Source organism: Remersonia thermophila, chromosome 7 (assembly GCF_042764415.1).
Source record: "Remersonia thermophila strain ATCC 22073 chromosome 7, whole genome shotgun sequence".
NCBI classification, from domain to species: domain Eukaryota; kingdom Fungi; phylum Ascomycota; class Sordariomycetes; order Sordariales; family Chaetomiaceae; genus Remersonia; species Remersonia thermophila.
In genome coordinates, this window is record NC_092223.1 from 1,127,370 (window position 1) to 1,147,321 (window position 19,952).

The following is a 19,952-nucleotide window of genomic DNA, read 5'->3' on the forward strand; positions in this document are numbered from 1 at the left end:
TGGCACAACGGCATTTTTGCGGGGTCACGCAGGAACACGGAGCAAGCGACGCGTGCTGCATTTCTGCATGATCAAAATTAGAGTCTCGCATTGAGGGTGCATGATTGGACGCTGAAGATGCCAATCATGGCTCCGAGCACATACGACAGTATGTACACAGTCCATACGTTAATTACTGTACCTGGTGTGGTTCGTGTGCTAGCAAACAGTGTACCTGTATGGGCTGCGTACGCTCAGCCCACGAGACGGAACGTCGACGCGAAGAGAACCATTTCTTTTCAGCTTGAAGAATTGAGAACAAAAAGAGAGGTGCTGTGAAACCCCCCCACCCCCCTCCCTCTTTGTATGTACATACTGCGTACATACATGCTCCGTAATTCCCGTCAAATCCAGGGTCGTGTTCTGAGACGAGCGACGAAACGCTGAGCGGATCCCGTTTGGCCCGGCCCAGCCCAGCCGCGGAGCACCCATGCCGATGGCCCTGGACCGGGCCAGAAGGGGGGCTGTGCACATGGGAAATGTGCAAAGGGGGACAGCAATCACAGTTGCTCCATCGCGTCGTCTCTGTCGTGAATGAAATCTTACAACACGACGTGAAGGCCGTCGCAGCTGGGTTGAGGGAGCGCACAGCCGCATCGTGTTCGCGCTAGTTTTATACAGTACTATACATACGGGCCACCTCAGGTCGGGTTCGTCTTCTTGATGCTGGCTGGACGGTTGCAGGTCTTTGCCTCATCTCCAGCGACGTTGTCGTGGTTGTGCATGTCGTCGTCGACGGCGGGTGGATTGGAGCAAAGCGCTGGGACGCCTCCCCCAAGATGCAAAGCAGCGTACCGTATCTTACCCGTAACCGCGCCCCCCCCCCCCCCTTTTTTTTTCCTGGGCTTTTTCCTAGGGGATGAGGCGCGCGCGCAACCTTGGATGCAAGCGACTTGGCCGAGTTTCCAAACCTTGCTTTGCTGCCGTGGCCAAGGTCTTGGGCTTCGAGTCTGCAACCCCCGGACAGCCAGCACGCAGAGCAGAAAACAGGGACACCCGACCTAACTACATACCTAGCCTAGGCAGGGAGACGAGCAGACCCGCGTATGTACTGTAGGACACAGTCCGCTAGCGATGGTCCGGCGGCAGAGCAAAGAGACGGAGTATTGGGAGATTCCCATGGCTTGGCCTCCCACTTCGGCTCCCACGTTGCGGCTGGGCGTCTTGGAGCGTCGTCCCTCCTGAAACATGGACCGACGCCCAGGCGCACGGGCCCGCCTTGCTAAGGGGGTACCTGGATCCCCCGCCAAGCTCCCGCGTGGGCCGCAGGTACCCCTCCAACGCATTTTGGCCTCATCTCACCCAGCCTTGGTACCTACTTGGCGCCGCGACGACGGCTCCCTGTTGCTGTTTTGCTCCTTCGCATCCTTCTGGCCGGGCCCCCCCAGCCCAGCCGCCCAGTCCGCTTCGGTACCTATGTACATAGTAGGTCCAGCCAACCAGTGCGCTCCACCAGTCACCGTGGTGCCCGTCCCTCCCTGTCCCTGTTTTCCATTCGCTTTGTCTCTTCTTCTCCTCCCCCATTACGCATCCCTTCCCAGTCACCTCTCTTTTCCCATCATCCCGACACACCACCACCACCACCACCACCACCACCACCAGACACCAGTCCTTCTCCAGGCGACCCGCCGTCCATTCTTTTTTTTTAATCTTCGTCTTTTTGGACTTTGTCAACAAACCCTTCCCACATCGTCGGACCCCTTTTGGTCTCGCGCCAATCCATCGCACCTAACCCTGCCGCCTCGCGCATTTCGCACACCCTAACCGCCATCGTCAACCCGCTCGTCGAGGCGCCCTTCTGCCGGCAGACATCTTTCGCTTCCATTCTCCTGCCCTCAATTTGCTCGAGACTCCGAAAACGGTTCCGCCTTAACCTTTGTTTCTCATGACGGCCTTCCCATTCTCTTGAAGCCGCTTTTTTTTTTTTTCCTTCCGCTGCTGTTGCTGTTGCTGTTGGTGTCGTCGTTGTCGTCGTCGTTGTTGTTGTTGTTGCAGTGCAGTTGGGATTTCGTCTTCAGTCGCAGGATTCGACAGACTTTGAAAATGCGGTGGTGGTCCTCGCCGCTCGCCCTCGCGGCGTCCCTCGCCGCCTTCGTTGCGCCCACCCTCGCAGAACCCGTTCTCCAAACCCATTCGCTCAACTCGTGCCTCAAAGACTCGGGCTTCTCGGCCTCCAAGTTCATCGTCCGGTTTACCCCCAACAACGGCACCGCCTACTTCGACATCCAGGCCGTCTCGTCCGTTAGCGGCCATGTCAAGTTCGACGTGCTCGTCACGGCCTACGGCTACGAGCTCCTCCGCCAGGTCGTCGACCCCTGCGACACGGGCCTCGTCGGCCTGTGCCCCATGACCTCGGGCAAGATCCCGCTCGAGTTCAACCTGCCCGTCACCGGCGACGTCGTCAGCCAGATCCCCTCCATCGCTTACAACTTTCCCGACATTGACGCCAAGGCCCGCGTCCTGATCAACCTGACCGAGACGGGCGAGAGCGTCGCCTGCGTCGAGGCCGACATCTCCAACGGCAAGACGGTCGACCTGATCGGCGTCAAGTGGGCCACCGCCATCGTCGCCTGCCTGGCCCTCGTGTCCTCGGCCTTCATCTCGGGCCTCGGCCACCAAAACGCCGCCGCCCACGTCGCCGCCAACGCCCTGTCGCTGTTTGGCTACTTCCAGGCCCAGGCCATGATCGGCCTCACCGGCGTGCCGCTGCCGCCCGTCGTCATGGCCTGGACCCAGGACTTCCAGTGGAGCATGGGCATCATCCACCTCGAGTTCATGCAGGACGCCATCACCTGGTACCAGCGCGCCACCGGCGGCGCCCCGGCCCTCCTGCTCGACTCGCTGAGCCAGGTCTCGGTCCAGGTCGAGAAGCGCGCCGTCGACGTGGCCGCCGCCGGCATGAACCTCGCCCGCCGCCACCTCGCCCCGCTCGTGCCGCGCGCCGTCGCCGGGCCCGTCGCCGCCCTGGCCAAGCGCGCCAACATCCAGACCGAGTTTGGCAGCTACATCGTCTACGGCATCCAGCGCGTCGCCTTCAAGGCCGGCATCGAGTCCACCAACCTCTTCATGACGGGCCTCGTCTTCTTCTGCCTGCTCGTCGTCATCACCTCGGCCGCCGTCGCCGCCTGGAAGGGCTTCTGCGAGGTGGCGGTCCGCAAGCACTGGATGGCCCACGACCGCTTCCTCGAGTTCCGCAACGGCTGGCTCACCATCCTCAAGGGCATCCTGTTCCGCCTGACCCTGATCGGCTTCCCCCAGATGAGCATCCTGTGCCTCTGGGAGTTCACCCAAAAGGACTCGCCCGCCCTCGTCGTCCTCGCCGTCTTCTTCCTGCTCGGCATGACGGCCACCCTCGCCTGGGCCGCCTACAAGGTGATCCTGATCGCCCGCCGCTCCATCCTGATGCACCACAACCCGGCCTACATTCTCTTCTCGGACCCCCAGGCCCTCAACAAGTGGGGGTTCCTCTACGTCCAGTTCCGCGCCACCGCCTACTACTTCATCCTCCCCACCCTGGGCTACCTCTTCGTCAAGGCCATGTTCATCGCCTTCGCCCAGCACTCGGGCACCGTCCAGGCCGTCGGCTTCCTCATCGTCGAGGCCGCCGCCCTCATCTCCGCCAGCGTCCTGCGCCCCTGGATGGACAAGAAGACCAACTCGTTCAACATTGCCATCTGCGCCATGAACTTTATCAACTCCATCTTCCTCATGATCTTCACCGAGGTCTTCAACCAGCCGCCCCTCGTCACGGGCGTCGTCGGCCTCGTCCTGTGGATCGCCAACGCCATCTTCGCCCTGATCCTCTTGCTCATGCTTATCGTGAGCACCATCTTTGTCTTCTTCCGCGAGAACCCCGACGGCCGCTACCAGATCATGGCCGACGACCGCACCTCCTTCATGAAGTCCCAGACCCACCTGACCGCCACCACCGAGCTCGACGCCCTGGCCGCCACCGCCCGCGGCGACAAGTACGGCAAGGGCGGCCTCGATCTCGACGACGACGCCGAGTCCATCACGTCCGACTCGCTGCGCCGCCAGACCGACCCCAGCTACGGCCACCAGCACCTCGGCGTCCCCTCCGCTTCCGCCTCCGTCGCCACCTTTGCCAACGCCCGCTCTCCCTCCCCGGCGTCGCCCGCCATGCCGCTGTTCCCCGCCGACGGGCCGCGCAGCCCGCCGCGGTACAACGACCGCCCCGCCAGCCCGTTTGGGGCTTCCTACAGGCCGCAGAGCCCGTACGGCGGTGGCGGCGGCGGGTACGGTGCTTCGCAGCCTCCTGCAAGCCCCTACGGCTCCCCGCCAGGCAGCAACAACAACCCCTATGGCGGGGCCTTTAGGGCACAAAACAATTCCAGGTGTGTACCTTGTTCCTTTTTTTTTTTTTTTTTTTTGTTTTCCGCGTGTGTCATAAGGCTTAGGGGTGTCCGGATCTTGCTGACATGCGTTTCTTGTTTTCACAGCCCTTGGCAACGCGGCGCTGGCTATGAGCATTAAAAAAAAAACAAGGGACTCTATACCGCATGGTGCGGCGTCCTGCATTCTAATTCCGAGATGACGACAAACAACGGGACATGGAGTTTTGCTTGGCTTTTTTCTTTGATTCGATTCGGATATATCTAGGTTGGAGGCGGCGGCCTGTCGAAATCATGTCGAACGAGCCCGGGGGCCGAAAGGCCTTGTTTTTTTTTCCGGTCTGATTGTTGCGGGAAAGGCATAGGTACCTTAGGCACATGCAGGTATAATCACTAAGCAGGCTGAAGAGGGAGGGATAAGAGGCAAGGGAAGATGAAAAACCCCCCATATTTCGTGGCCACGAAGGATGGATACCCCCTACTCTATACCTACCCACCTGGCCACTGGACCAGTTCGGCTAGGCCAGGCCAGACAAGACCAGGCGAGGCCAAGCGACGTCGAAGCTGAGCTGATTTTTTTTACACGGCTCGCTTCGCGGGTTCAGTTTGACTGTTTTGTTTTTTTCAACGGGGAGAGGGATCGATGCGTGTCAGGGACGCGCAGGGGAGAAGGAGGGTGGTGGGTGCTGTTTGCTGCATATACTTTTCTGTTCTCTGTTCAAAGCTTGATGTTTTCCTGCGTGTGTGCGCGTCTCTTTGGATGGTTCGTGTAGGGATTTGTCAGGTACCTAAGGAAAGGAAGGGGGAGGGATATGGAACTGGGCATCGTCGGTACATAAGGGAGACGAGGGAGGGAGGGAGGGGAGGGAGGATTTAGTGGAACCGGGGAAGCGTGGTAGTATGTTCTGTATACAAGCTTGGTGCGAATGGGATTTGCGTTGCTATACACCTCCCTACCGAGGCATTTTGCGAAGTGCCTCGCCTGACCTTACCTTGTCTTCGCCGTTTCCCTGCTGCTTCGCTCAGGCGTGTTTCTTGCGTGCCGTGCTATGTACCTCCGATCTCCTGCCTCGGACACGGTATGCTGGCCCTCGGGCGCCGCCCCTCCCTTCTACCGCCGAAGAAGCTCTCCGGGTCTCGGGGGATCGATGGCTATCAACGAGCAACAATTTGCACACCATGGCAGGCTCGGTAGGAAAACGCATGGGCCATTATGAACCCCCCAAAGGGCTCTGTCTCCTCTCTCGGGCATGTCTAGGTCAGGTTGGTGACCTTCTGCCAATAGAAGAGGAGGCGGCTTTACAGAAAGCAGGACACACTGAACCCCCTGTCGATAAAACAGGACGATGACGATGACAATGATGATGGTTACTACTATGGATACGATGATCGACCCTGATCATCCCTCCTGTCCGGTACGCCAGAAAATGCAACCCAGCCTAGCCCTGTCCCTACTTGCCTCCCTCCCCGCAAAACGCCGTGCGTGACATGACAATGACGTGACAACTCGCCTCCCTCCCTCCCCCCCCCCCCCCCTTTTTTTTTTTCCTCAGAGCCAATTCACAACCTCTTCGTCCCACGGCTTCGTCGCCATGCTGTAGTCGTACCCGACCTTGTACTCGCTGAGCAGCTCCTCCTCGTCCACGCCGCAGTGGCTCATGCCGTCGCGGCCCCGGAACCAGCCGAGCCCGTACGTCTTGCCCAGCTCCTCGAGCCTCCTCGCGAGCTCGGCCGACGACAGCCGCGACGTGCCCACGAACCCGTACAGCATCTTGCTCTGGTGTATGTACGCGAGCACCGAGGCGATGGTGTTGGGCTGGCGCGGCAGGAACACGGTCCCGCCGCGGCGGACCAGGGCGACGGCGCCGACGATGCCAAAGTAGAGGAGCGTCGCGATGGAAAGCGCAAGGGAGACCCAGAAGGACGGCACCGTCTCCTGGCCCGCGTTGATCCTGCTCGCCGGGTCGGGAACCCCCCCGCCGGCCCCGGCCCGGGCCCCATCGACGCCACCCTGTCGTGGATCGCGGCGGCGGCGGCGGCGCCGCCGGCTTCCAAGATCTTGATAAACTCCCTCCCCTCCGCCGTCGCCAGGCTCGTCACCAGCACCGTCAGCACCTCGGCCATGACCGACCCCAGCCCCACCGCGAACACGAGCCAGTGCCCGTTGGCCAGGGCCCGGACGGCGACCCACCCGAACGGCATGGTCGTGTAGTCGAGGCACAGCGTCCGCGGCGGCGCGTGCCGGCGGCTCAGGAGGTAGTACGGCTCGAGCAGGCGCACGTTGGTCTCGAGGGCGCCCCACGAGAGCTTGATGAGGACGGCGACGGCGGTGACGAGCCAGGGGGCCCGGTCGGCGAGGGCGCGGGCCGGCGTGAAGAGGACCACGGGGAGGAGGACCGTGAAGAGGGCGACGAGGACCAGGAACGGGACGGCGCCCAGGGGGCGCAGCATGAGCGGGGTGGGGTTGGCGGAGAGGTGGTTGCGGGCGTAGCGGTCGTCGTCGTCGTCGTTGTTGTTGTTGCCGTTGCCGTTGCTGCTGCCGCTGCTGCTGCCGCCGCCGCCGCCGGCAGCGATGGCCGGGCCGTCCTCGGGCGCCAGGCACGAGTTGCGCAAAAAGTACCGCCGGTGCTTGAGCTTGTTGTGGATGTCCTGGTGCGTGGCCACGTCCATGTCCTTAAAGTCCATGAGGATGTGGCTCACGGTCGCCATGGCCGCCAGCCCCGCGATGCCCTTGACGTCGGCGAGCAGCCCGGAGCGGCGGGCCTGCAGCTGGTAAAACAGCACGCAGGCCAGCGCGGCGACGACGCAGAGCGTGGCGGTCAGGAGGCGCGCCCAGACGGGGTGCGCGAGGAAGCGCTTCTCCCCGTCCGGGAAGCGGAGGCGGGTCTCGCGGTCGGGGGAGAGGAAGAGGGTGGCGGCGCCGAGGGTGGGGACGAGGGTGTTGGCGAGCAGGCTGGCGACGGACGAGACCACGACGGCCCAGTGGCGGTAGCGGAGGGCGCGAAGGGGGCGGAGGAGGTTGAACTGGGTCAGGTAGTCGACGTTGAGCGACTCGGCCGCGAGCGCGCCCGACTCCTTGCTCAGCTGGTAGAAGGGCTCGAGGCGCATGACGTCAAAGTTGGTCATCTGCCACAGCACGCCGTAGCTCACGGCCACCATCATGGGCAGGAACTTGATGGCAAAGTACTGCGCGGCCGGGATCTCGGCGGGGGCGCGGAAGACGACGAGCGGCTGGCGCGTCGACGACTGGTACAGGACCTCGACCAGGGCGGCGAGCGCGAGGGAGAGCACGACGAGCGCGAGCAGGAACGGCCAGCGCATCGAGAAGGGCTTCCAGTTGGGCTGCGGGAAGAAGAGGGCCGTCGCGCCGGCCTTCCCCGGGGCGGCGGCCTGCTTCCTGACGCCGGGGCCGGGCCGGCGGCGTCGGCCCGGCGTCGGGGTCGGGCGTCGGAGGCACGGGGACGGCGTGGCCCGACACGAGGCCGATGTCGACGCCCGACTGCGGCAGGTCGTCCTCGAGGACCACCTCGATCACCTCGCCGCGCTTGTTGGCCTCGATCTGCGCCAGCCGCTTGACCTCGTCGATGCGGCTCGTCGGCCGCCCTCGGAGCGAAAAGGTGCGGCTCAGGGGCCGGTGGTGGTCGCGGGCGTGCTCGGGGTTCCAGGCGCGCAGGGCCGACTCGGTCACGGTCGCGTCCGTCTTGATGCCGGTGCCCAGCCCTCCCGTGAGGTTGCCGCGGGCTTCCTGCTCCTGCACGGCCCTCCAGAAGTCGTGGTCGGCCTGCGTGGTGGGGCCGAGCATGTTGGTCAGGTCGAACATGGGGAAGGACGCGATGCGGCCCGTCGACGAGCGCTTCTCGCTTTCCGAGTCGGCCGCCGGGACGACCTCTTCCTTGGCCAGGGCCAAGCCGGCGCCGTCTTCCTCGGCGACGGCATCGTAGCCCGGTGCGGGCGGCCGCGCGCCCCCGGCGCTGCCGCCGTGTCGGCGGACGAGATTGGGGAGTAGCCGGTGGTCCCTCCCGTGATGGCGGAGGCCCAGCCCGACGCCGGGCTGGCGTAGACGTGGCCGTGGTCGTCGTGGCCCGCCGAGGGGTCGACCGAGGTCTGGAGGGTCCAGAGGGGCGGGCGCGCGGGCGGGGGAGCCTCGCCGGCGGAGGCATCGGGGAAGCTGTGGAGATCGGTGAAGTCGGCCACGGTCGAGATGCGACTGAAGGCGCTGTTGCCCGTGTCCGAGCGGAGAGGAGGCCGTGGCGGCCGCGGGGCGTAGTTGTCCATGTCGTCCTTCTATGGCATGGTCGTTTCCCAGCGGTCTACATAGACATGTGCACGGCGGCCCGCTTGGAGATGGAGTGGGTGGTGGTTTTCAGACGAGAGAGACGCACGCACCAGCCGTGGAGAAAAGGGTCCCGACCGACCAGCAGGACGTGTGCGTGCCCCGGCTCTGGTGGTCCGCTGAAACGCGGCCATGCAAGGTTCAACGCACGCCGCGGCTCTCGGTGCCGGCGTTCGTTACTCATCCCCAGGGCTACCCACGCGTCTCGATTGGGCTCGAAGACGGGCGAGAGACCAGGGAGGCCCTGCCGGCCTGCAGGTGCACGGCCAGGTCCGGTGCGAGACGCGCTTGGGAGCGCCCAAGAGGCCCTGGTTCAGCTCAGGGGAGACGGGGAGCGTGTGCCAGGGGGTCCACAGCGGCGGCTATAGAGGATGTGTGCGTGTCGGGTAACCGCCGGTAGGGCTGAGGAGATGGGTCGGTCCAGAGACGCTTTTCAGACGGCCACGACAGCGGCTGAGCCGACCGCCTACAGTATTGCCTGCTGGCCACCGTGTACCGCCCACTGCCAAGTCCATGCACGGTGGACGGTGGCGGGACTTTGCAAGACCGGGCAGGCCTTGACGATCCAGGGTTTACGTACGCACTGGCGAGCCAACCCCTTGGCAACGGGGACTGGCAGGCGACCTAGCCATGCTGGTGTGCTGCCGGAAGGGCAGGTCGTGACGACCAAAGCACCAAGGAGTCTGGTACCGCAGCGTAGTAGTAGGGTTGCAGTGTCGTGGTTGCAACCTGCATGCAGCCAGAGAGCAGCGACAGACAACCAGCCGGTCTCATCTCGCCCAACAGCAACAACAACAACGAACCGCACACAACTTGACGCTTGACGACACAGCATCTCATCACGGGGGAGCACAGAAGGTGGTGTATGTGTAGTACACAGAAGTTGCTGCGTGCTTGAGAGAACCGCGGCGAGCGGGCCACGCCACGCCACGCCACGCCACGCTTGATACAAGGAAAAGGAAAATGCCTCAGCGGGCAGGCTGGGGACCGAAGAGCAGACAGCCAGCCCTTTCGGGCTGTTTTGGTCTTCAAGTCCAGTCTTGAGCAGCCCCCGTCAGCACCAGGCTTGGCCCAACAAAGCTGAGCTGAAGCGACGTGTGGTGTGCTCTGAGGGCGGAGGCGGGGAACCTGCAAGTTTGAGCCGAGAGAGCGCGCGGCATTTGTGGGGAGGCGGCGGCCTCCGCCAGCTATGAATAGCCCACGCAGCCAAGCGGGCCTGCCAACCTGCTTTACTCTACAAGTACGATACACCGTATCACGCAGTACGTATACGTGGTATACGTGTGGATTGCGTACGCAGTAGTGTATAGTACGTAGGTACCTACGTAGGTACGTACCCAAGGTTCCTGCTGTTGCCGTGTTGGCTTGGAAAGCTTCAGGGGCTTCATGCATCCAATCGGTGCAGCTGTCAGCGGCTGTCAGCCCTCTCTCTGCGTGTGTCTCTCTCTCGCTGATGCGTTCAAGCCCCCTAACCTTCCACACCCTTCCGCTTGTCTCCCTCCCTCCCGGCACGCTCCCGTCCTTGCGTCTTCCGTCATGGTCGAGGCACAGGGAAAATCCATAGGCTATCCCTAGTTTGCGCAACACAGCCAGTCCGCTGACAAAAAAAAAAAAATCGCCGCGTCCCATGCCCGAGGTGCAGAAAGTTCCGGGTTCGGTGTTTGGTGTTGATACCGGCTGACGCCTCCATCCGCCCACCTGACGGGCCGTCTGCTAGAATACCAAGAGGTCAGATGTTGGACCTGTTGGACCTGTTGGACCTGTTGGACCTGCCCAAATCCCCATCGGCATCGCGGTCCCCGATCTCAGGCATCGTACTTTACACTCCTCACCTAGGTCCTAGGCCTATGGCTCATCTACCCGTCCGTACCTGTCCCCCCGCTCACACACGCAAGGAGAGCGTGCCACACGCATGCTTAAAGAAGTCAATGTTGCCGATCGGCGTTCTGCAACGAGCCCGGGCCAAGGGGGGAGAGAGCAGCACCGTCATCATCCGCTGCTGCGCCGCCCCCGAGGGGTCCACCTCGAGCGCCGCGCTCTACGGAGTACGCTGATCAGCACATTGTTTGCTTTCCCTCGAGATGGCCACCGAGGTCCCTTCCACGCGGCGGGGAGACAGGAGCTCTTTTAGATGCCTTGGTTTCGCCAGAGGGTCTCGCCGGAGGGCATGGCCCATGGGAAGACGACTTGATGCGACGCGGAACATGCCGTCCCGTCAAGCGGGCAAGACACTCAACCTCACACAAGCCGTCATCGGCAGAGTCCCTTGACAATAAATTAGCCGGTATCTTCCCAACCTTCTCGAACAAACGCAAATCACCCCGTTGGTGCTGTCTGTTGTCCATTGTCCATTGTCCATTGTCCATGTCTGTCGGATGCAAGGGCAAGGCGGGTTGATCATGTCGGATATTGGCTTTCCGCCAGAATGCAGTTGGCTCGTCGTCGGCGGGAAATCGCGTGGGCAGCATCGTTGTGATGGTGGTGGGTTGGTGTTATTGTAGCCATTGTTATATTCCCCTTGTGTCTACTCGAGAGCTCAGCCCGCCTCAGCATCATCAACAAACGTGAATGGCCCAGTCCAACGAAACCAATAGCAGCGCTGAGTTGAATTGTCTGGCTCGAAAAACAACAAACTTCCCTTCGCAACCTTGAACCGTCGGTTTGGCAAACTTACACACTTCTCTCGTCTCATCGCAAAAAGCCAACTTCCACCCCCGTCGCAACCCCCGCCGGGCAGGCGAGCAGTCGGTAGCCATGAGAAACGCGGCGGCCGGCGTGGTCAACTCGCTGGTGTTCTCACCCGAGGAGGCCAAGTACCTCAAGGCCATCTTTCGCTGGACCGACAGCAACCCCTCTTCCGACGTCGAGGCAGAGCGGCGGCGACAACAAAAAAAAGAAGAGGAGCGGCGGAACCAACCTCACCAGACGCCAGCCGGAGAGCTCCGCATCCTCGTCCTCGGCGCAAAGGGGACAGGAAAGACGGCTCTCTTGACGCGGGTGAGTCCGAGACAAAAACACCCAGCCGGCCCTCTGCTGACCAGAAGCCCTCTCAGTTCGCCGGCGGTACCTTTGGCAGCGACTCTGCGCCGCCAGATCCCCTCTATGAGCATGGTTGCCGACGGCCCATGGAGCTGGACGAGCCTGACGCCGTCGCTCTTTCGCCTCCAGGGACCTCGGGGACCGCGGGAACCGCAACAACGGCGACGGCATCCTCCACCGCCTCGGCCACGACGGCACCCACGTCCCAGGCAACATCCTCCTCCTCCTCGACCAGAAAGCCTCCCAAGCTCCTCCAGGAGAGCTCCCAGACGTACATGCTCAACGTCCTCGAGATGCCCTCCAAGCATCTGCACAGCAACCCGCTGCTCGCCCATGCCCTGTCCATCACCGAAGGCGCCGCCCTGCTCTTCTCGGTGCGCGATGAGGCGTCGCTGCGACTGGCCGAGGGCCTGGCAGAGTTTCTGCGCGAGCACTTTGCGCCTCCTGACGTCGCCGAGATCTCGGGCGCGGCGACACCACCGGAGCCTGAACAACCACGACCCGGCGCGGACAAGGTCCCGAGCGAAACCAGGACGCCCGCCGGCGTTGCCAAAGGCAGCGCCGCAGCCACGCCGAGCTCATCTTCCAAGCATCACCCCTCCCGCGGCCGGCCCTACCCCATCCTCCTCGTCGGCACCAAAGCCGACACCCTCGCCGACCCCGATCCCGTAGCTTGCGCAGGTCTTTCCCCCTCGTTCCTCCCACCACCCGCGCCGCCCGCCCGCAGGATCTCCTACTCCCAAGGCAGCCGCACAGCAACGAAAATGCCCATGCCCAACGTCCCCGTCCCGACCATGTACATGGAGACCTCGGCCGTCACGGGGGAGGGGGTGGACGAGGTGTTTGCGGTGCTCGGGAGGGAGGTGCTGAGGGCGAAGAGGGCCGTGTTGGAGCAGAGGCAAAGGGCCCATCTTGTCAACGGCAGGGACGAAAAGCCCTCGTCGACTCCCCGGGGTTCTTCGTTTCGCCTCTTCTGCTCCAAGGTTGGAAAGGGATTCGGAGTCTCTCGAATCCCTTGGAAGCGACGGGGGAGGTGATCACCGGACCCGACCCTCCCCCCCCCATCCGTCATCGCCCACTTCGGAGACTTTTTGTCCGGCATCTCACACCCCCTACCAACAGCAACAACCATACAAAAGCCACCGCAGATCGCCCACCATGCCCATCCGCGGACCCGTGAACGTCAAGCTCCACAAAAAGAACGAGGCTGAAACCCTCCGCGTCGGGCCCCTGACGATCCGCGTGTACGAGGACGGCTCACTCACCGAGAACCGCGTCAGCAGCGTCGCGGTCGAGCTGCCTCCGGGCCAGAGCGGACCGCCGATGCACTGGCACCGCTTCCACGACGAACTGTTTCTCGTGACCCAAGGTAATAAGGTGTTCGCCGTCGTCCCCCCCCGGGCGCACGAGCGGGCGAGGGGCCGCATCCACGACGGCGGGAGGCGTGAAAAATCAAGCGTGGCGCTGAGCCAGGTGTCTTGCGCACGCAGGGACCGTGGCGTTCGTCACCCCCGACGGCGAGGTGACGGCCTCGGTGGGCGACGTGATGACGGTGCCTCCCGGGGCGGTGCACACGTTCAGGAACGCGTCGCCCACGCAGCCGGCCGAGTGCTACATGACGGCCACGCCGGGTTCGGTTCTCCCCCGACCCCCTTCCGCCACCTGTTTTCAGTCCTAACCATTGGTGCTGTAATGATGCCGACGGCCGGGATGCTTTGCAGGGCACTATGTGGATTGTAAGCACCCGCCTTCCAGGAGGGAAACCAACAAGAGACCTTTGGGCTGACAGAAGAATCAGACTTTCGCATGCTCGCCAAGGCGACGACGGCCGAGACACGTCTGACGTCGGAGGACGTGGAGCATCGGATGGCGCTGTTTGGCACGTTCCCTCCCAATGTTTCATCGGAGCCGTGATCGAAGTGCTTCGGGGGGTACACCGGGTTCTGATGGGTATTTTCTTTTTTCATTCGCTATGTTGTAGACAAACAGGTTGGCCACGAGGCCCTGGCCGGTCGTCGATGGCTCGGCGCTGCTGCATCCCCGAGCCAGCCCCTGGCAGGGAAAATTCCAAGACGAGATGGCGGCTTTGAATGCTGCGCAAGCACATCATGAGTTGTTCCCCCGTAGCCTGCTAGACCGTCGTCGCTGTCCGGACTCCGCCACCTTGCCGTTCGCAGCCGGCTTTCCCGGCTTAGGGATGTCGGCAGCGGCAGGTACCGACGCCTTCTTTTGAGCTCCTCCTCTCTTCTTTGCCGGCGGCTCATCCACATCTTCTTCAACCTTGATGTTCCGCTTCGGCTTCTGATCATCTCTGGGTTCGGCTTTCGGAACCTTCGGCTTGGCTGCCTTGTTGGGCTTCTTCGTCTCCTCCGGCGCAGACTCGACCGGCTCCTCCTTGACCCCCGGCGCGATGTGACCGCTCTTCTTCTGAAGCGACGGCACATAGCAACTGGTCCTCCCACCCACGGTCAAGAACGCCAGCTTCTCGCCGCTGGGCAGGTGTCCCACGGCCCCCTTCTGCCCTTTCCCCCATCGATAGTGGAACAGCCAATCTGGAGGGAACCGATCCGAGTCTCCCAGCTGGTCAACCGCAAACTGGCACACGTACCGGATCGACTCGTAGAGCTTCCCGATCTTCTCGTCGCCAAGCTCGTCGCAGTACTGCTCCGGATGCAGCCGCGCATGGTACAGCACCTCGTCGGCGACCCAGTTGCCCACCCCGCTGAGCACGGTCTGGTCGAGGAGCAGCGCCTTGATGGGCACGTGCCGCGAACGCATCCGGCCGCGCAGGTACGCCTCGGTGAAGACGTCGGCGTCGACCACCGGATCGGGCCCGTTCTCGACCAGCGGCGAGTGCTTCCGGATCTTGTCGCCCGGGCAGTCGACGAGGCGGACCCGGCCGAAGCGCCGCGGGTCGGTGAAGGCGACCTCGGCGGGGCTGGGGCCCTCGGTGGTCAGGTGAAACTTCCAAAACTTGGGCGGCCAGAGGTCCATCTCCTCGGGCTTCATCCTTTTGTAGTAGTTGGTGTAGGCTGTGCGGTCGCCTTTGATGTGGATCCAGCCTGGGGCGGCAGGTTAGCGAATCACATCAGCTGCGTCTCATGGCAGCGGCCTTCTCAGCCATACCGGTCATCCCAAAGTGCATTACGGGGTGTGGTGGTTGGTCGAGGATGAGCCTGGGCTCATGTTTTTGTTTCTATTTAGCTTCGTTCCAATCCCCCCTACACCCTACATAGACCTGGAGAACCCACCAGAAGTATTTGCCCTGAGTGCCGGCCGAGAGGACCTTCTTCCCCGTTAGGGCTGCGGCAACCTTGGCCCCCGTTGTGCCGACCTTGCCAAACACGCTGGCATCGTCGATGGCTTCGACATGCTTGATGGTCTTGCCCACCAGGTGCAGGCGCAGGAAGTGCACAACTCGGGCGACTGGGATGGCGTCGTCAGCGAGGTGCAATGCATGCAAGGGATGGGAGAACAGCGGCTGGCCATACTCTCGGCGATCTCGGGCATGTTGGGCAAATGGTTCCAGATAGGTAGGTAGTTGCAGTGGTAGCTATCTCTGAGCTTGACCGTCACCTCGCTGTTGGACGTTCCCTGGCGCGCCCCCCTGGGCGACGAGGCGGTGGAGAAAGGAGGCGCGAAGAAGCAACGTGATCACGTGATCACACAAGGGCGGTTGAGCTCCTCACCGTTGGACCCACACGGGCAGAAAAAAAATGCCCCACACTGGGTGGTCCTTCAAAAACTCTGAGCTTTCGGGTTTTTTGTCTCGAACCTTTCCTCTTGATCCTCCCAACCTCACCACAGCTTCTGGTAAGTGATGCCTTTTTCTTCTGGTCTCGCGCGCGACGCGCAGCCGGCATTCCCTGATGACACCTATAACCGCAAACTAGAGTCTTTGATCTCAAGACATGAAACCATTTGATACGTCAGTCTGATTGATGTCGCTGTCGCCGTCGCGCTGCTCCTGCTTGCCAAACGGCATTGAGCAAAACCGCTGACGGGTTTCGCAGGATTTCACGCAAGCAATCATCCGGTTGTTGGACGAGGATGGTGTCGGATGCTCTCGCGTCGCGTCGTGGTTGATGCGGCGGCGGGGGATCATGTTGCATCTCAGGATCATCTCTTCTGGTTAGTACCGGATGGTTTCCTCACGCATTGGCTCCCTGATGAACATTTTTTTTGCTTCGGCAAGTTGGAATTACCGACTGATACCCCCTGAAGAAAACAAACTGGCTGTTTCTGATGCCATCTTCACTCTGTTCTGGAATGTCCCAAGATTTGTTGAGCCTTTGGCCCGCTGACGTCCAGTCCAACAGATGCCGGATGAGTAAGTGGCGGCTTTCTCTCTTTTCCCGGACATAACGACACGTTCCATGATGAAGCGGCACTGGGCTCCGAATACACCACATGAGCAGACATGCCACTTTGCGACAGGCCTAGAAAACCTCGTCCACTGATTTCGCCATGATCGCCTCGCATTGTTTCTCTCGACCGCACCATGACGTCGAGCTAACATGGGAGAAAAGCCAGAGCAACAAGCTCGGCCCAGCCATCCGCTGGACGGTTGCGACAATGTAAGTAGGCAACGCGCTTTTTTCTCTCTGCTTTCTGTGATGACTCTAGATGACGAGTCTGAACCGGGATTCCCGTTGAAGACAACCTTTTTTAACTACCATTCATGCTTTTTCTGAGACTGTCGACGAACTTTGGCAATGCGTTCCCAGCTTGAGCTGCGCTGACAATCCATAGACAGTGATGCCGTTTCCGGTCTGCTGTTTGTCAACATGGCACCATTTATGTCCCCCAAGTAGGTATGTGTTCAGGAAACTGCCCGCCACCCTTCACCCACCCCCTTCTCATGATGACTCCACAAAAACAAAATAGACAAGCATATGTCGGAGCTCAAGCGAAGACGACACCATTTATGTCTGACCTTACCCGACACACCCTTACTTTGGCAGCAGGGCATGAGCCAGCGCTGACGGTGACAGATTCTCCTGTAGTATAGGATTCTTCCCCCGCCCTCGTTGATTCCACTCGACACATGCAACAAAGTAAGATAAATCTCTTTCTATCCTCCTCCCCGGGACTCCATGATGATTTTCAATTTTATCACGACGGTCTACATAGCATATGCTTTGATGACACTGCCGGTGACACGGCTTGAGTCTGATTGAGTCTTGCTTTTTTCCATCTCTCTGCTTGCCTGCTTGATCTTGACATCCAGAGACTAACCAGGCAACTGTTTGCAGGACTGAGACGTCTCTCTGATTCGCTCTTGGGAACGCCTTGTTTTCCCGCTAGGTGAGTGCTCCAAGACCACCTACCTACCTCTTCGCCTTGTATTCTTGCGTTGCTTCGTGGTGTCAAGCGGTCGTCTCCTCCCATGCCGTCCGTCCCACCCAAGTAGTCATCATGTGTCTGCGGTCCCAGGCAGAAAAGTGTGAATCAGATAGTTGGACAGATTTTTTTTGTTAAAAAAAAACAATGAAGAATGAAAACAATCTTTCAAAAAATCACCCGTCCCCCCATGCCACGCCTATGCCTCGTGTTTCCCATCTGATTGCCACGCTTATTCGGTGTTCTGTGCGAGTGGTTGGCCCGGCCGATGCCCCTTGGTTGACCCGGCTTGGCTCATGTTCCAGGTTGACCGGTCCCCCTGCTGGACCACAGACCTCCAGGCCTTCTGCCTTGCGCTGTGTCCCTTGCAGATTAGCCGACCCAAGACTGGCGGACGGACCTGATCCGGGATTGACTTTAGTGAGTTAGGGGGTCTGAAACATCTCAACGGCGCCCCCCGGCCCTCAGCCGCACGCACAACGGCTTTCTTTTTAAGAGAGCACTTCGCTCTCACACAGCCGATCCTGAGCCACGCAACCGCCGGGAGAGGATGCAGCAGGTCATCCACCATGGATGCCAATAAGCAAACGGAGCATTCGGCCACCGATATCATCACGTACATTGGCGTGCCGCTGGCGGTGCTCGGTGTGCTTCCTATCCTGTATAACACGGTCGCGACCTTGGCGGCGCTGTCGCGCATCCGCCGCCTCCTTCGGCACTGCAAGCTGCCCGCCCTCACCCGCAGCGATGTCGTGAACCGCGTCATCGAGGTCGAGCTGCCGCGGTACGCGGTGCGTCCCCTGGACCGCTTCCTGGACCGCGACGAGTACTGGACGCTGTCGCGACACCCGTCCGACATCCCCGGCGGCAGCTGGACCACCTTCAACTGGCGCACCAACGTCATCGGCCACAGCACCCAGCGCCTCGAGTACGTCGACCAGCTGCGCCAGCCTCAGGTCGAGGTGGCCTTTGACGAGCTCGTCTGCTACCTGCTCGATCTCGGCGCCGTTCCGGACCCGCACGGCTGGCGGCTGCTGCGGTCGTCCGGGCTGTGGACCCCCGTGGGGTGCGCCCTGATGCGCTCGCCCGACGGGAGGAGCAACGCCCTGACCGTCGCGCCGCTCGACGGGTCGGACGGCCACCTCAGCCTGGCCGTTACCTGGGCAGGGCCCTGGACCACGCGCGACTGTTCCTACCTCCCGCCGTACTGGGTGAGGCTCCCGCCGCTGCCGGCTCCCGACGCGGCTCCCGACGCGGCTCCCGAGGCGGCTCCCGAGGCGGCTCCCGAGGCGGCGTCGTCATCGTCGTCATCATCATCGAAAGGGACGGACGAGACGGCCCAAGAAGCCTCCGCCGAGGAGGACGCCCGCGCAGCCGACGCGGACTCGTCCTCCATCAACAAGACCGGCATCCGCAAGCCCTCGCTGGACTCGACCCACCACGCCGCCGCCGCCGCCTACCGCCGCCACCCCATCACCTGCCAGATTTCCACCGAAGGCATCGTCGTGGCCCTCTCCGAAGACGCGGACGCGGACGCTGACGCCGACGCGGACGCCGAGGCCAACGCGGGCCTCGCCCCCTCCCCCTCGGCCGCTCCGAGCATCCACAGCGTGGCCCCCTCGGCGCGCGCCCGCTCGACGCTCTACATCGACCACCTCCGCATCCGCGGCAACCCGTCGACGACCGGCCGGACCGACGGCATGTGGTTCGCGAGCGCGGCGACGGCGTACGGCACGACGAGCCAGACCATCCTGTGGAACTACAAGATCCCCGACGAGGTGCTGGCCTTTTCGCGGCGCGAGACGGTGCCCTGCGGCGTGCTGGTGCTGCTGGGCGTGGCGAGCGAGGCGTCGACGCCCGAGTGGATGTCCGAGTCGGCGGCGCGGCAGGCCGAGGACGACCGCCGGCGCCAGCTCGAGGAGGGCCAGCGCCGCGCGCGGGAGCTGCAGGCCGCGATGATGGCCGAGGCCAAGATGAGCCCCAAGGACCGGTCGGTCGCGGCCATGGCGCGGATGAGGAAAGACGCGGAGGAGAGGGCGAGGGAGAGTAAGTTTTTTTTTTTTTTTTTTTTTTTTTTTCAAATTCTTCTGGCTGTTTTTTTTTTCTCTCTCTCGCGTAGGAGGCGTTGGCTAACATGTCGTGTCACCTTTCAGTGCGCGACCGAGCTCGTCTCGAGGCCCAACGCAAGGAAACCCGCATCATCGAGGCCCTCCAGTCCCCGCGGTGGGACACCACCCGCGTGGCCAAGCTCACGCTCCGGTGGCTCGTGCAGCGCGGCGAGCTCGGCAGGTCCGCGACGGAAATCAAGGAGGCCGTGGGCGGGCTGCTGCACCGCATGGTGCTGGACGGCCAGTTCGCGGGGCGGATGTGCCGCATGCTGGACCTGTGGAAGGCGTGGGCCGACAACGGCGGCATGCGGCGCTCGGATCTGGCGGCGCTCGAGGAGGATCCCGTCACGTTCGCGCTGGCGACGCTGCTCGTGGCCATCATCAAGGACACGTCGACGGCGGTGGAGGGGACCGTGTCGATGGACTTGCAGGAGTGTTTGAAGATGTGGAGGATTGTGAGGTTGGGGTAGGGGTAGAGGGGGTTGGCTTCGTGGAGGCAGTGAGCACGGAGAAAAAAAAAAAAAGAACGAGGGTTTCTCTCCATGCCACAGGATGGGTCAGCGGATATGCGGATATCTAATGCTTTTTGTTGTGCTGTTTGTGGATTTGTTTTCCGGTACACCGTCCCTGAACCTTTTCCTACATATATACCCCCCCTACCCATTTCCGATTCATACAATGTACATTGCATTGCGGCGCGCATGTCCTCTCCAACACCACGCCGCCTCTCAGGTAGTT

The 19,952-nt window shown here is 61.9% G+C and overlaps 6 protein-coding genes across 6 annotated transcripts; 4 read left to right on the forward strand and 2 right to left on the reverse strand.

Moving 5' to 3' along the window:
- Positions 1-2,082: 2,082 nt before the first annotated feature.
- VTJ83DRAFT_7275 (uncharacterized protein) lies at positions 2,083-4,533 on the forward strand (the record flags this gene model as incomplete). Its single annotated transcript, XM_071014079.1, has 2 exons — positions 2,083-4,394; positions 4,500-4,533. 2 exons carry the CDS (start codon positions 2,083-2,085, stop codon positions 4,531-4,533), a joined length of 2,346 nt encoding a protein of 781 aa, XP_070863492.1.
- A 1,407-nt stretch (positions 4,534-5,940) lies between these two features.
- VTJ83DRAFT_7276 (uncharacterized protein) lies at positions 5,941-8,666 on the reverse strand (the record flags this gene model as incomplete). Its single annotated transcript, XM_071014080.1, has 4 exons — positions 5,941-6,327; positions 6,402-7,781; positions 7,849-8,362; positions 8,437-8,666. The coding sequence occupies 4 exons, from the start codon at positions 8,664-8,666 to the stop codon at positions 5,941-5,943; spliced, it is 2,511 nt and encodes an 836-aa protein (XP_070863493.1).
- A 2,812-nt stretch (positions 8,667-11,478) lies between these two features.
- Positions 11,479-12,800, forward strand: VTJ83DRAFT_7277 (uncharacterized protein; the record flags this gene model as incomplete). Its single annotated transcript, XM_071014081.1, has 2 exons — positions 11,479-11,721; positions 11,778-12,800. The coding sequence occupies 2 exons, from the start codon at positions 11,479-11,481 to the stop codon at positions 12,798-12,800; spliced, it is 1,266 nt and encodes a 421-aa protein (XP_070863494.1).
- A 121-nt stretch (positions 12,801-12,921) lies between these two features.
- On the forward strand, positions 12,922-13,677 carry VTJ83DRAFT_7278 (uncharacterized protein; the record flags this gene model as incomplete). The annotated part of the gene is made up of 4 exons (XM_071014082.1): positions 12,922-13,132; positions 13,254-13,394; positions 13,485-13,499; positions 13,562-13,677. 4 exons carry the CDS (start codon positions 12,922-12,924, stop codon positions 13,675-13,677), a joined length of 483 nt encoding a protein of 160 aa, XP_070863495.1.
- Positions 13,678-13,869: 192 nt separating this feature from the next.
- On the reverse strand, positions 13,870-15,273 carry VTJ83DRAFT_7279 (uncharacterized protein; the record flags this gene model as incomplete). Its single annotated transcript, XM_071014083.1, has 4 exons — positions 13,870-14,825; positions 14,890-14,939; positions 15,015-15,189; positions 15,255-15,273. The coding sequence occupies 4 exons, from the start codon at positions 15,271-15,273 to the stop codon at positions 13,870-13,872; spliced, it is 1,200 nt and encodes a 399-aa protein (XP_070863496.1).
- A 2,402-nt stretch (positions 15,274-17,675) lies between these two features.
- On the forward strand, positions 17,676-19,684 carry VTJ83DRAFT_7280 (uncharacterized protein; the record flags this gene model as incomplete). Its single annotated transcript, XM_071014085.1, has 2 exons — positions 17,676-19,152; positions 19,260-19,684. The coding sequence occupies 2 exons, from the start codon at positions 17,676-17,678 to the stop codon at positions 19,682-19,684; spliced, it is 1,902 nt and encodes a 633-aa protein (XP_070863497.1).
- Positions 19,685-19,952: the final 268 nt, after the last annotated feature.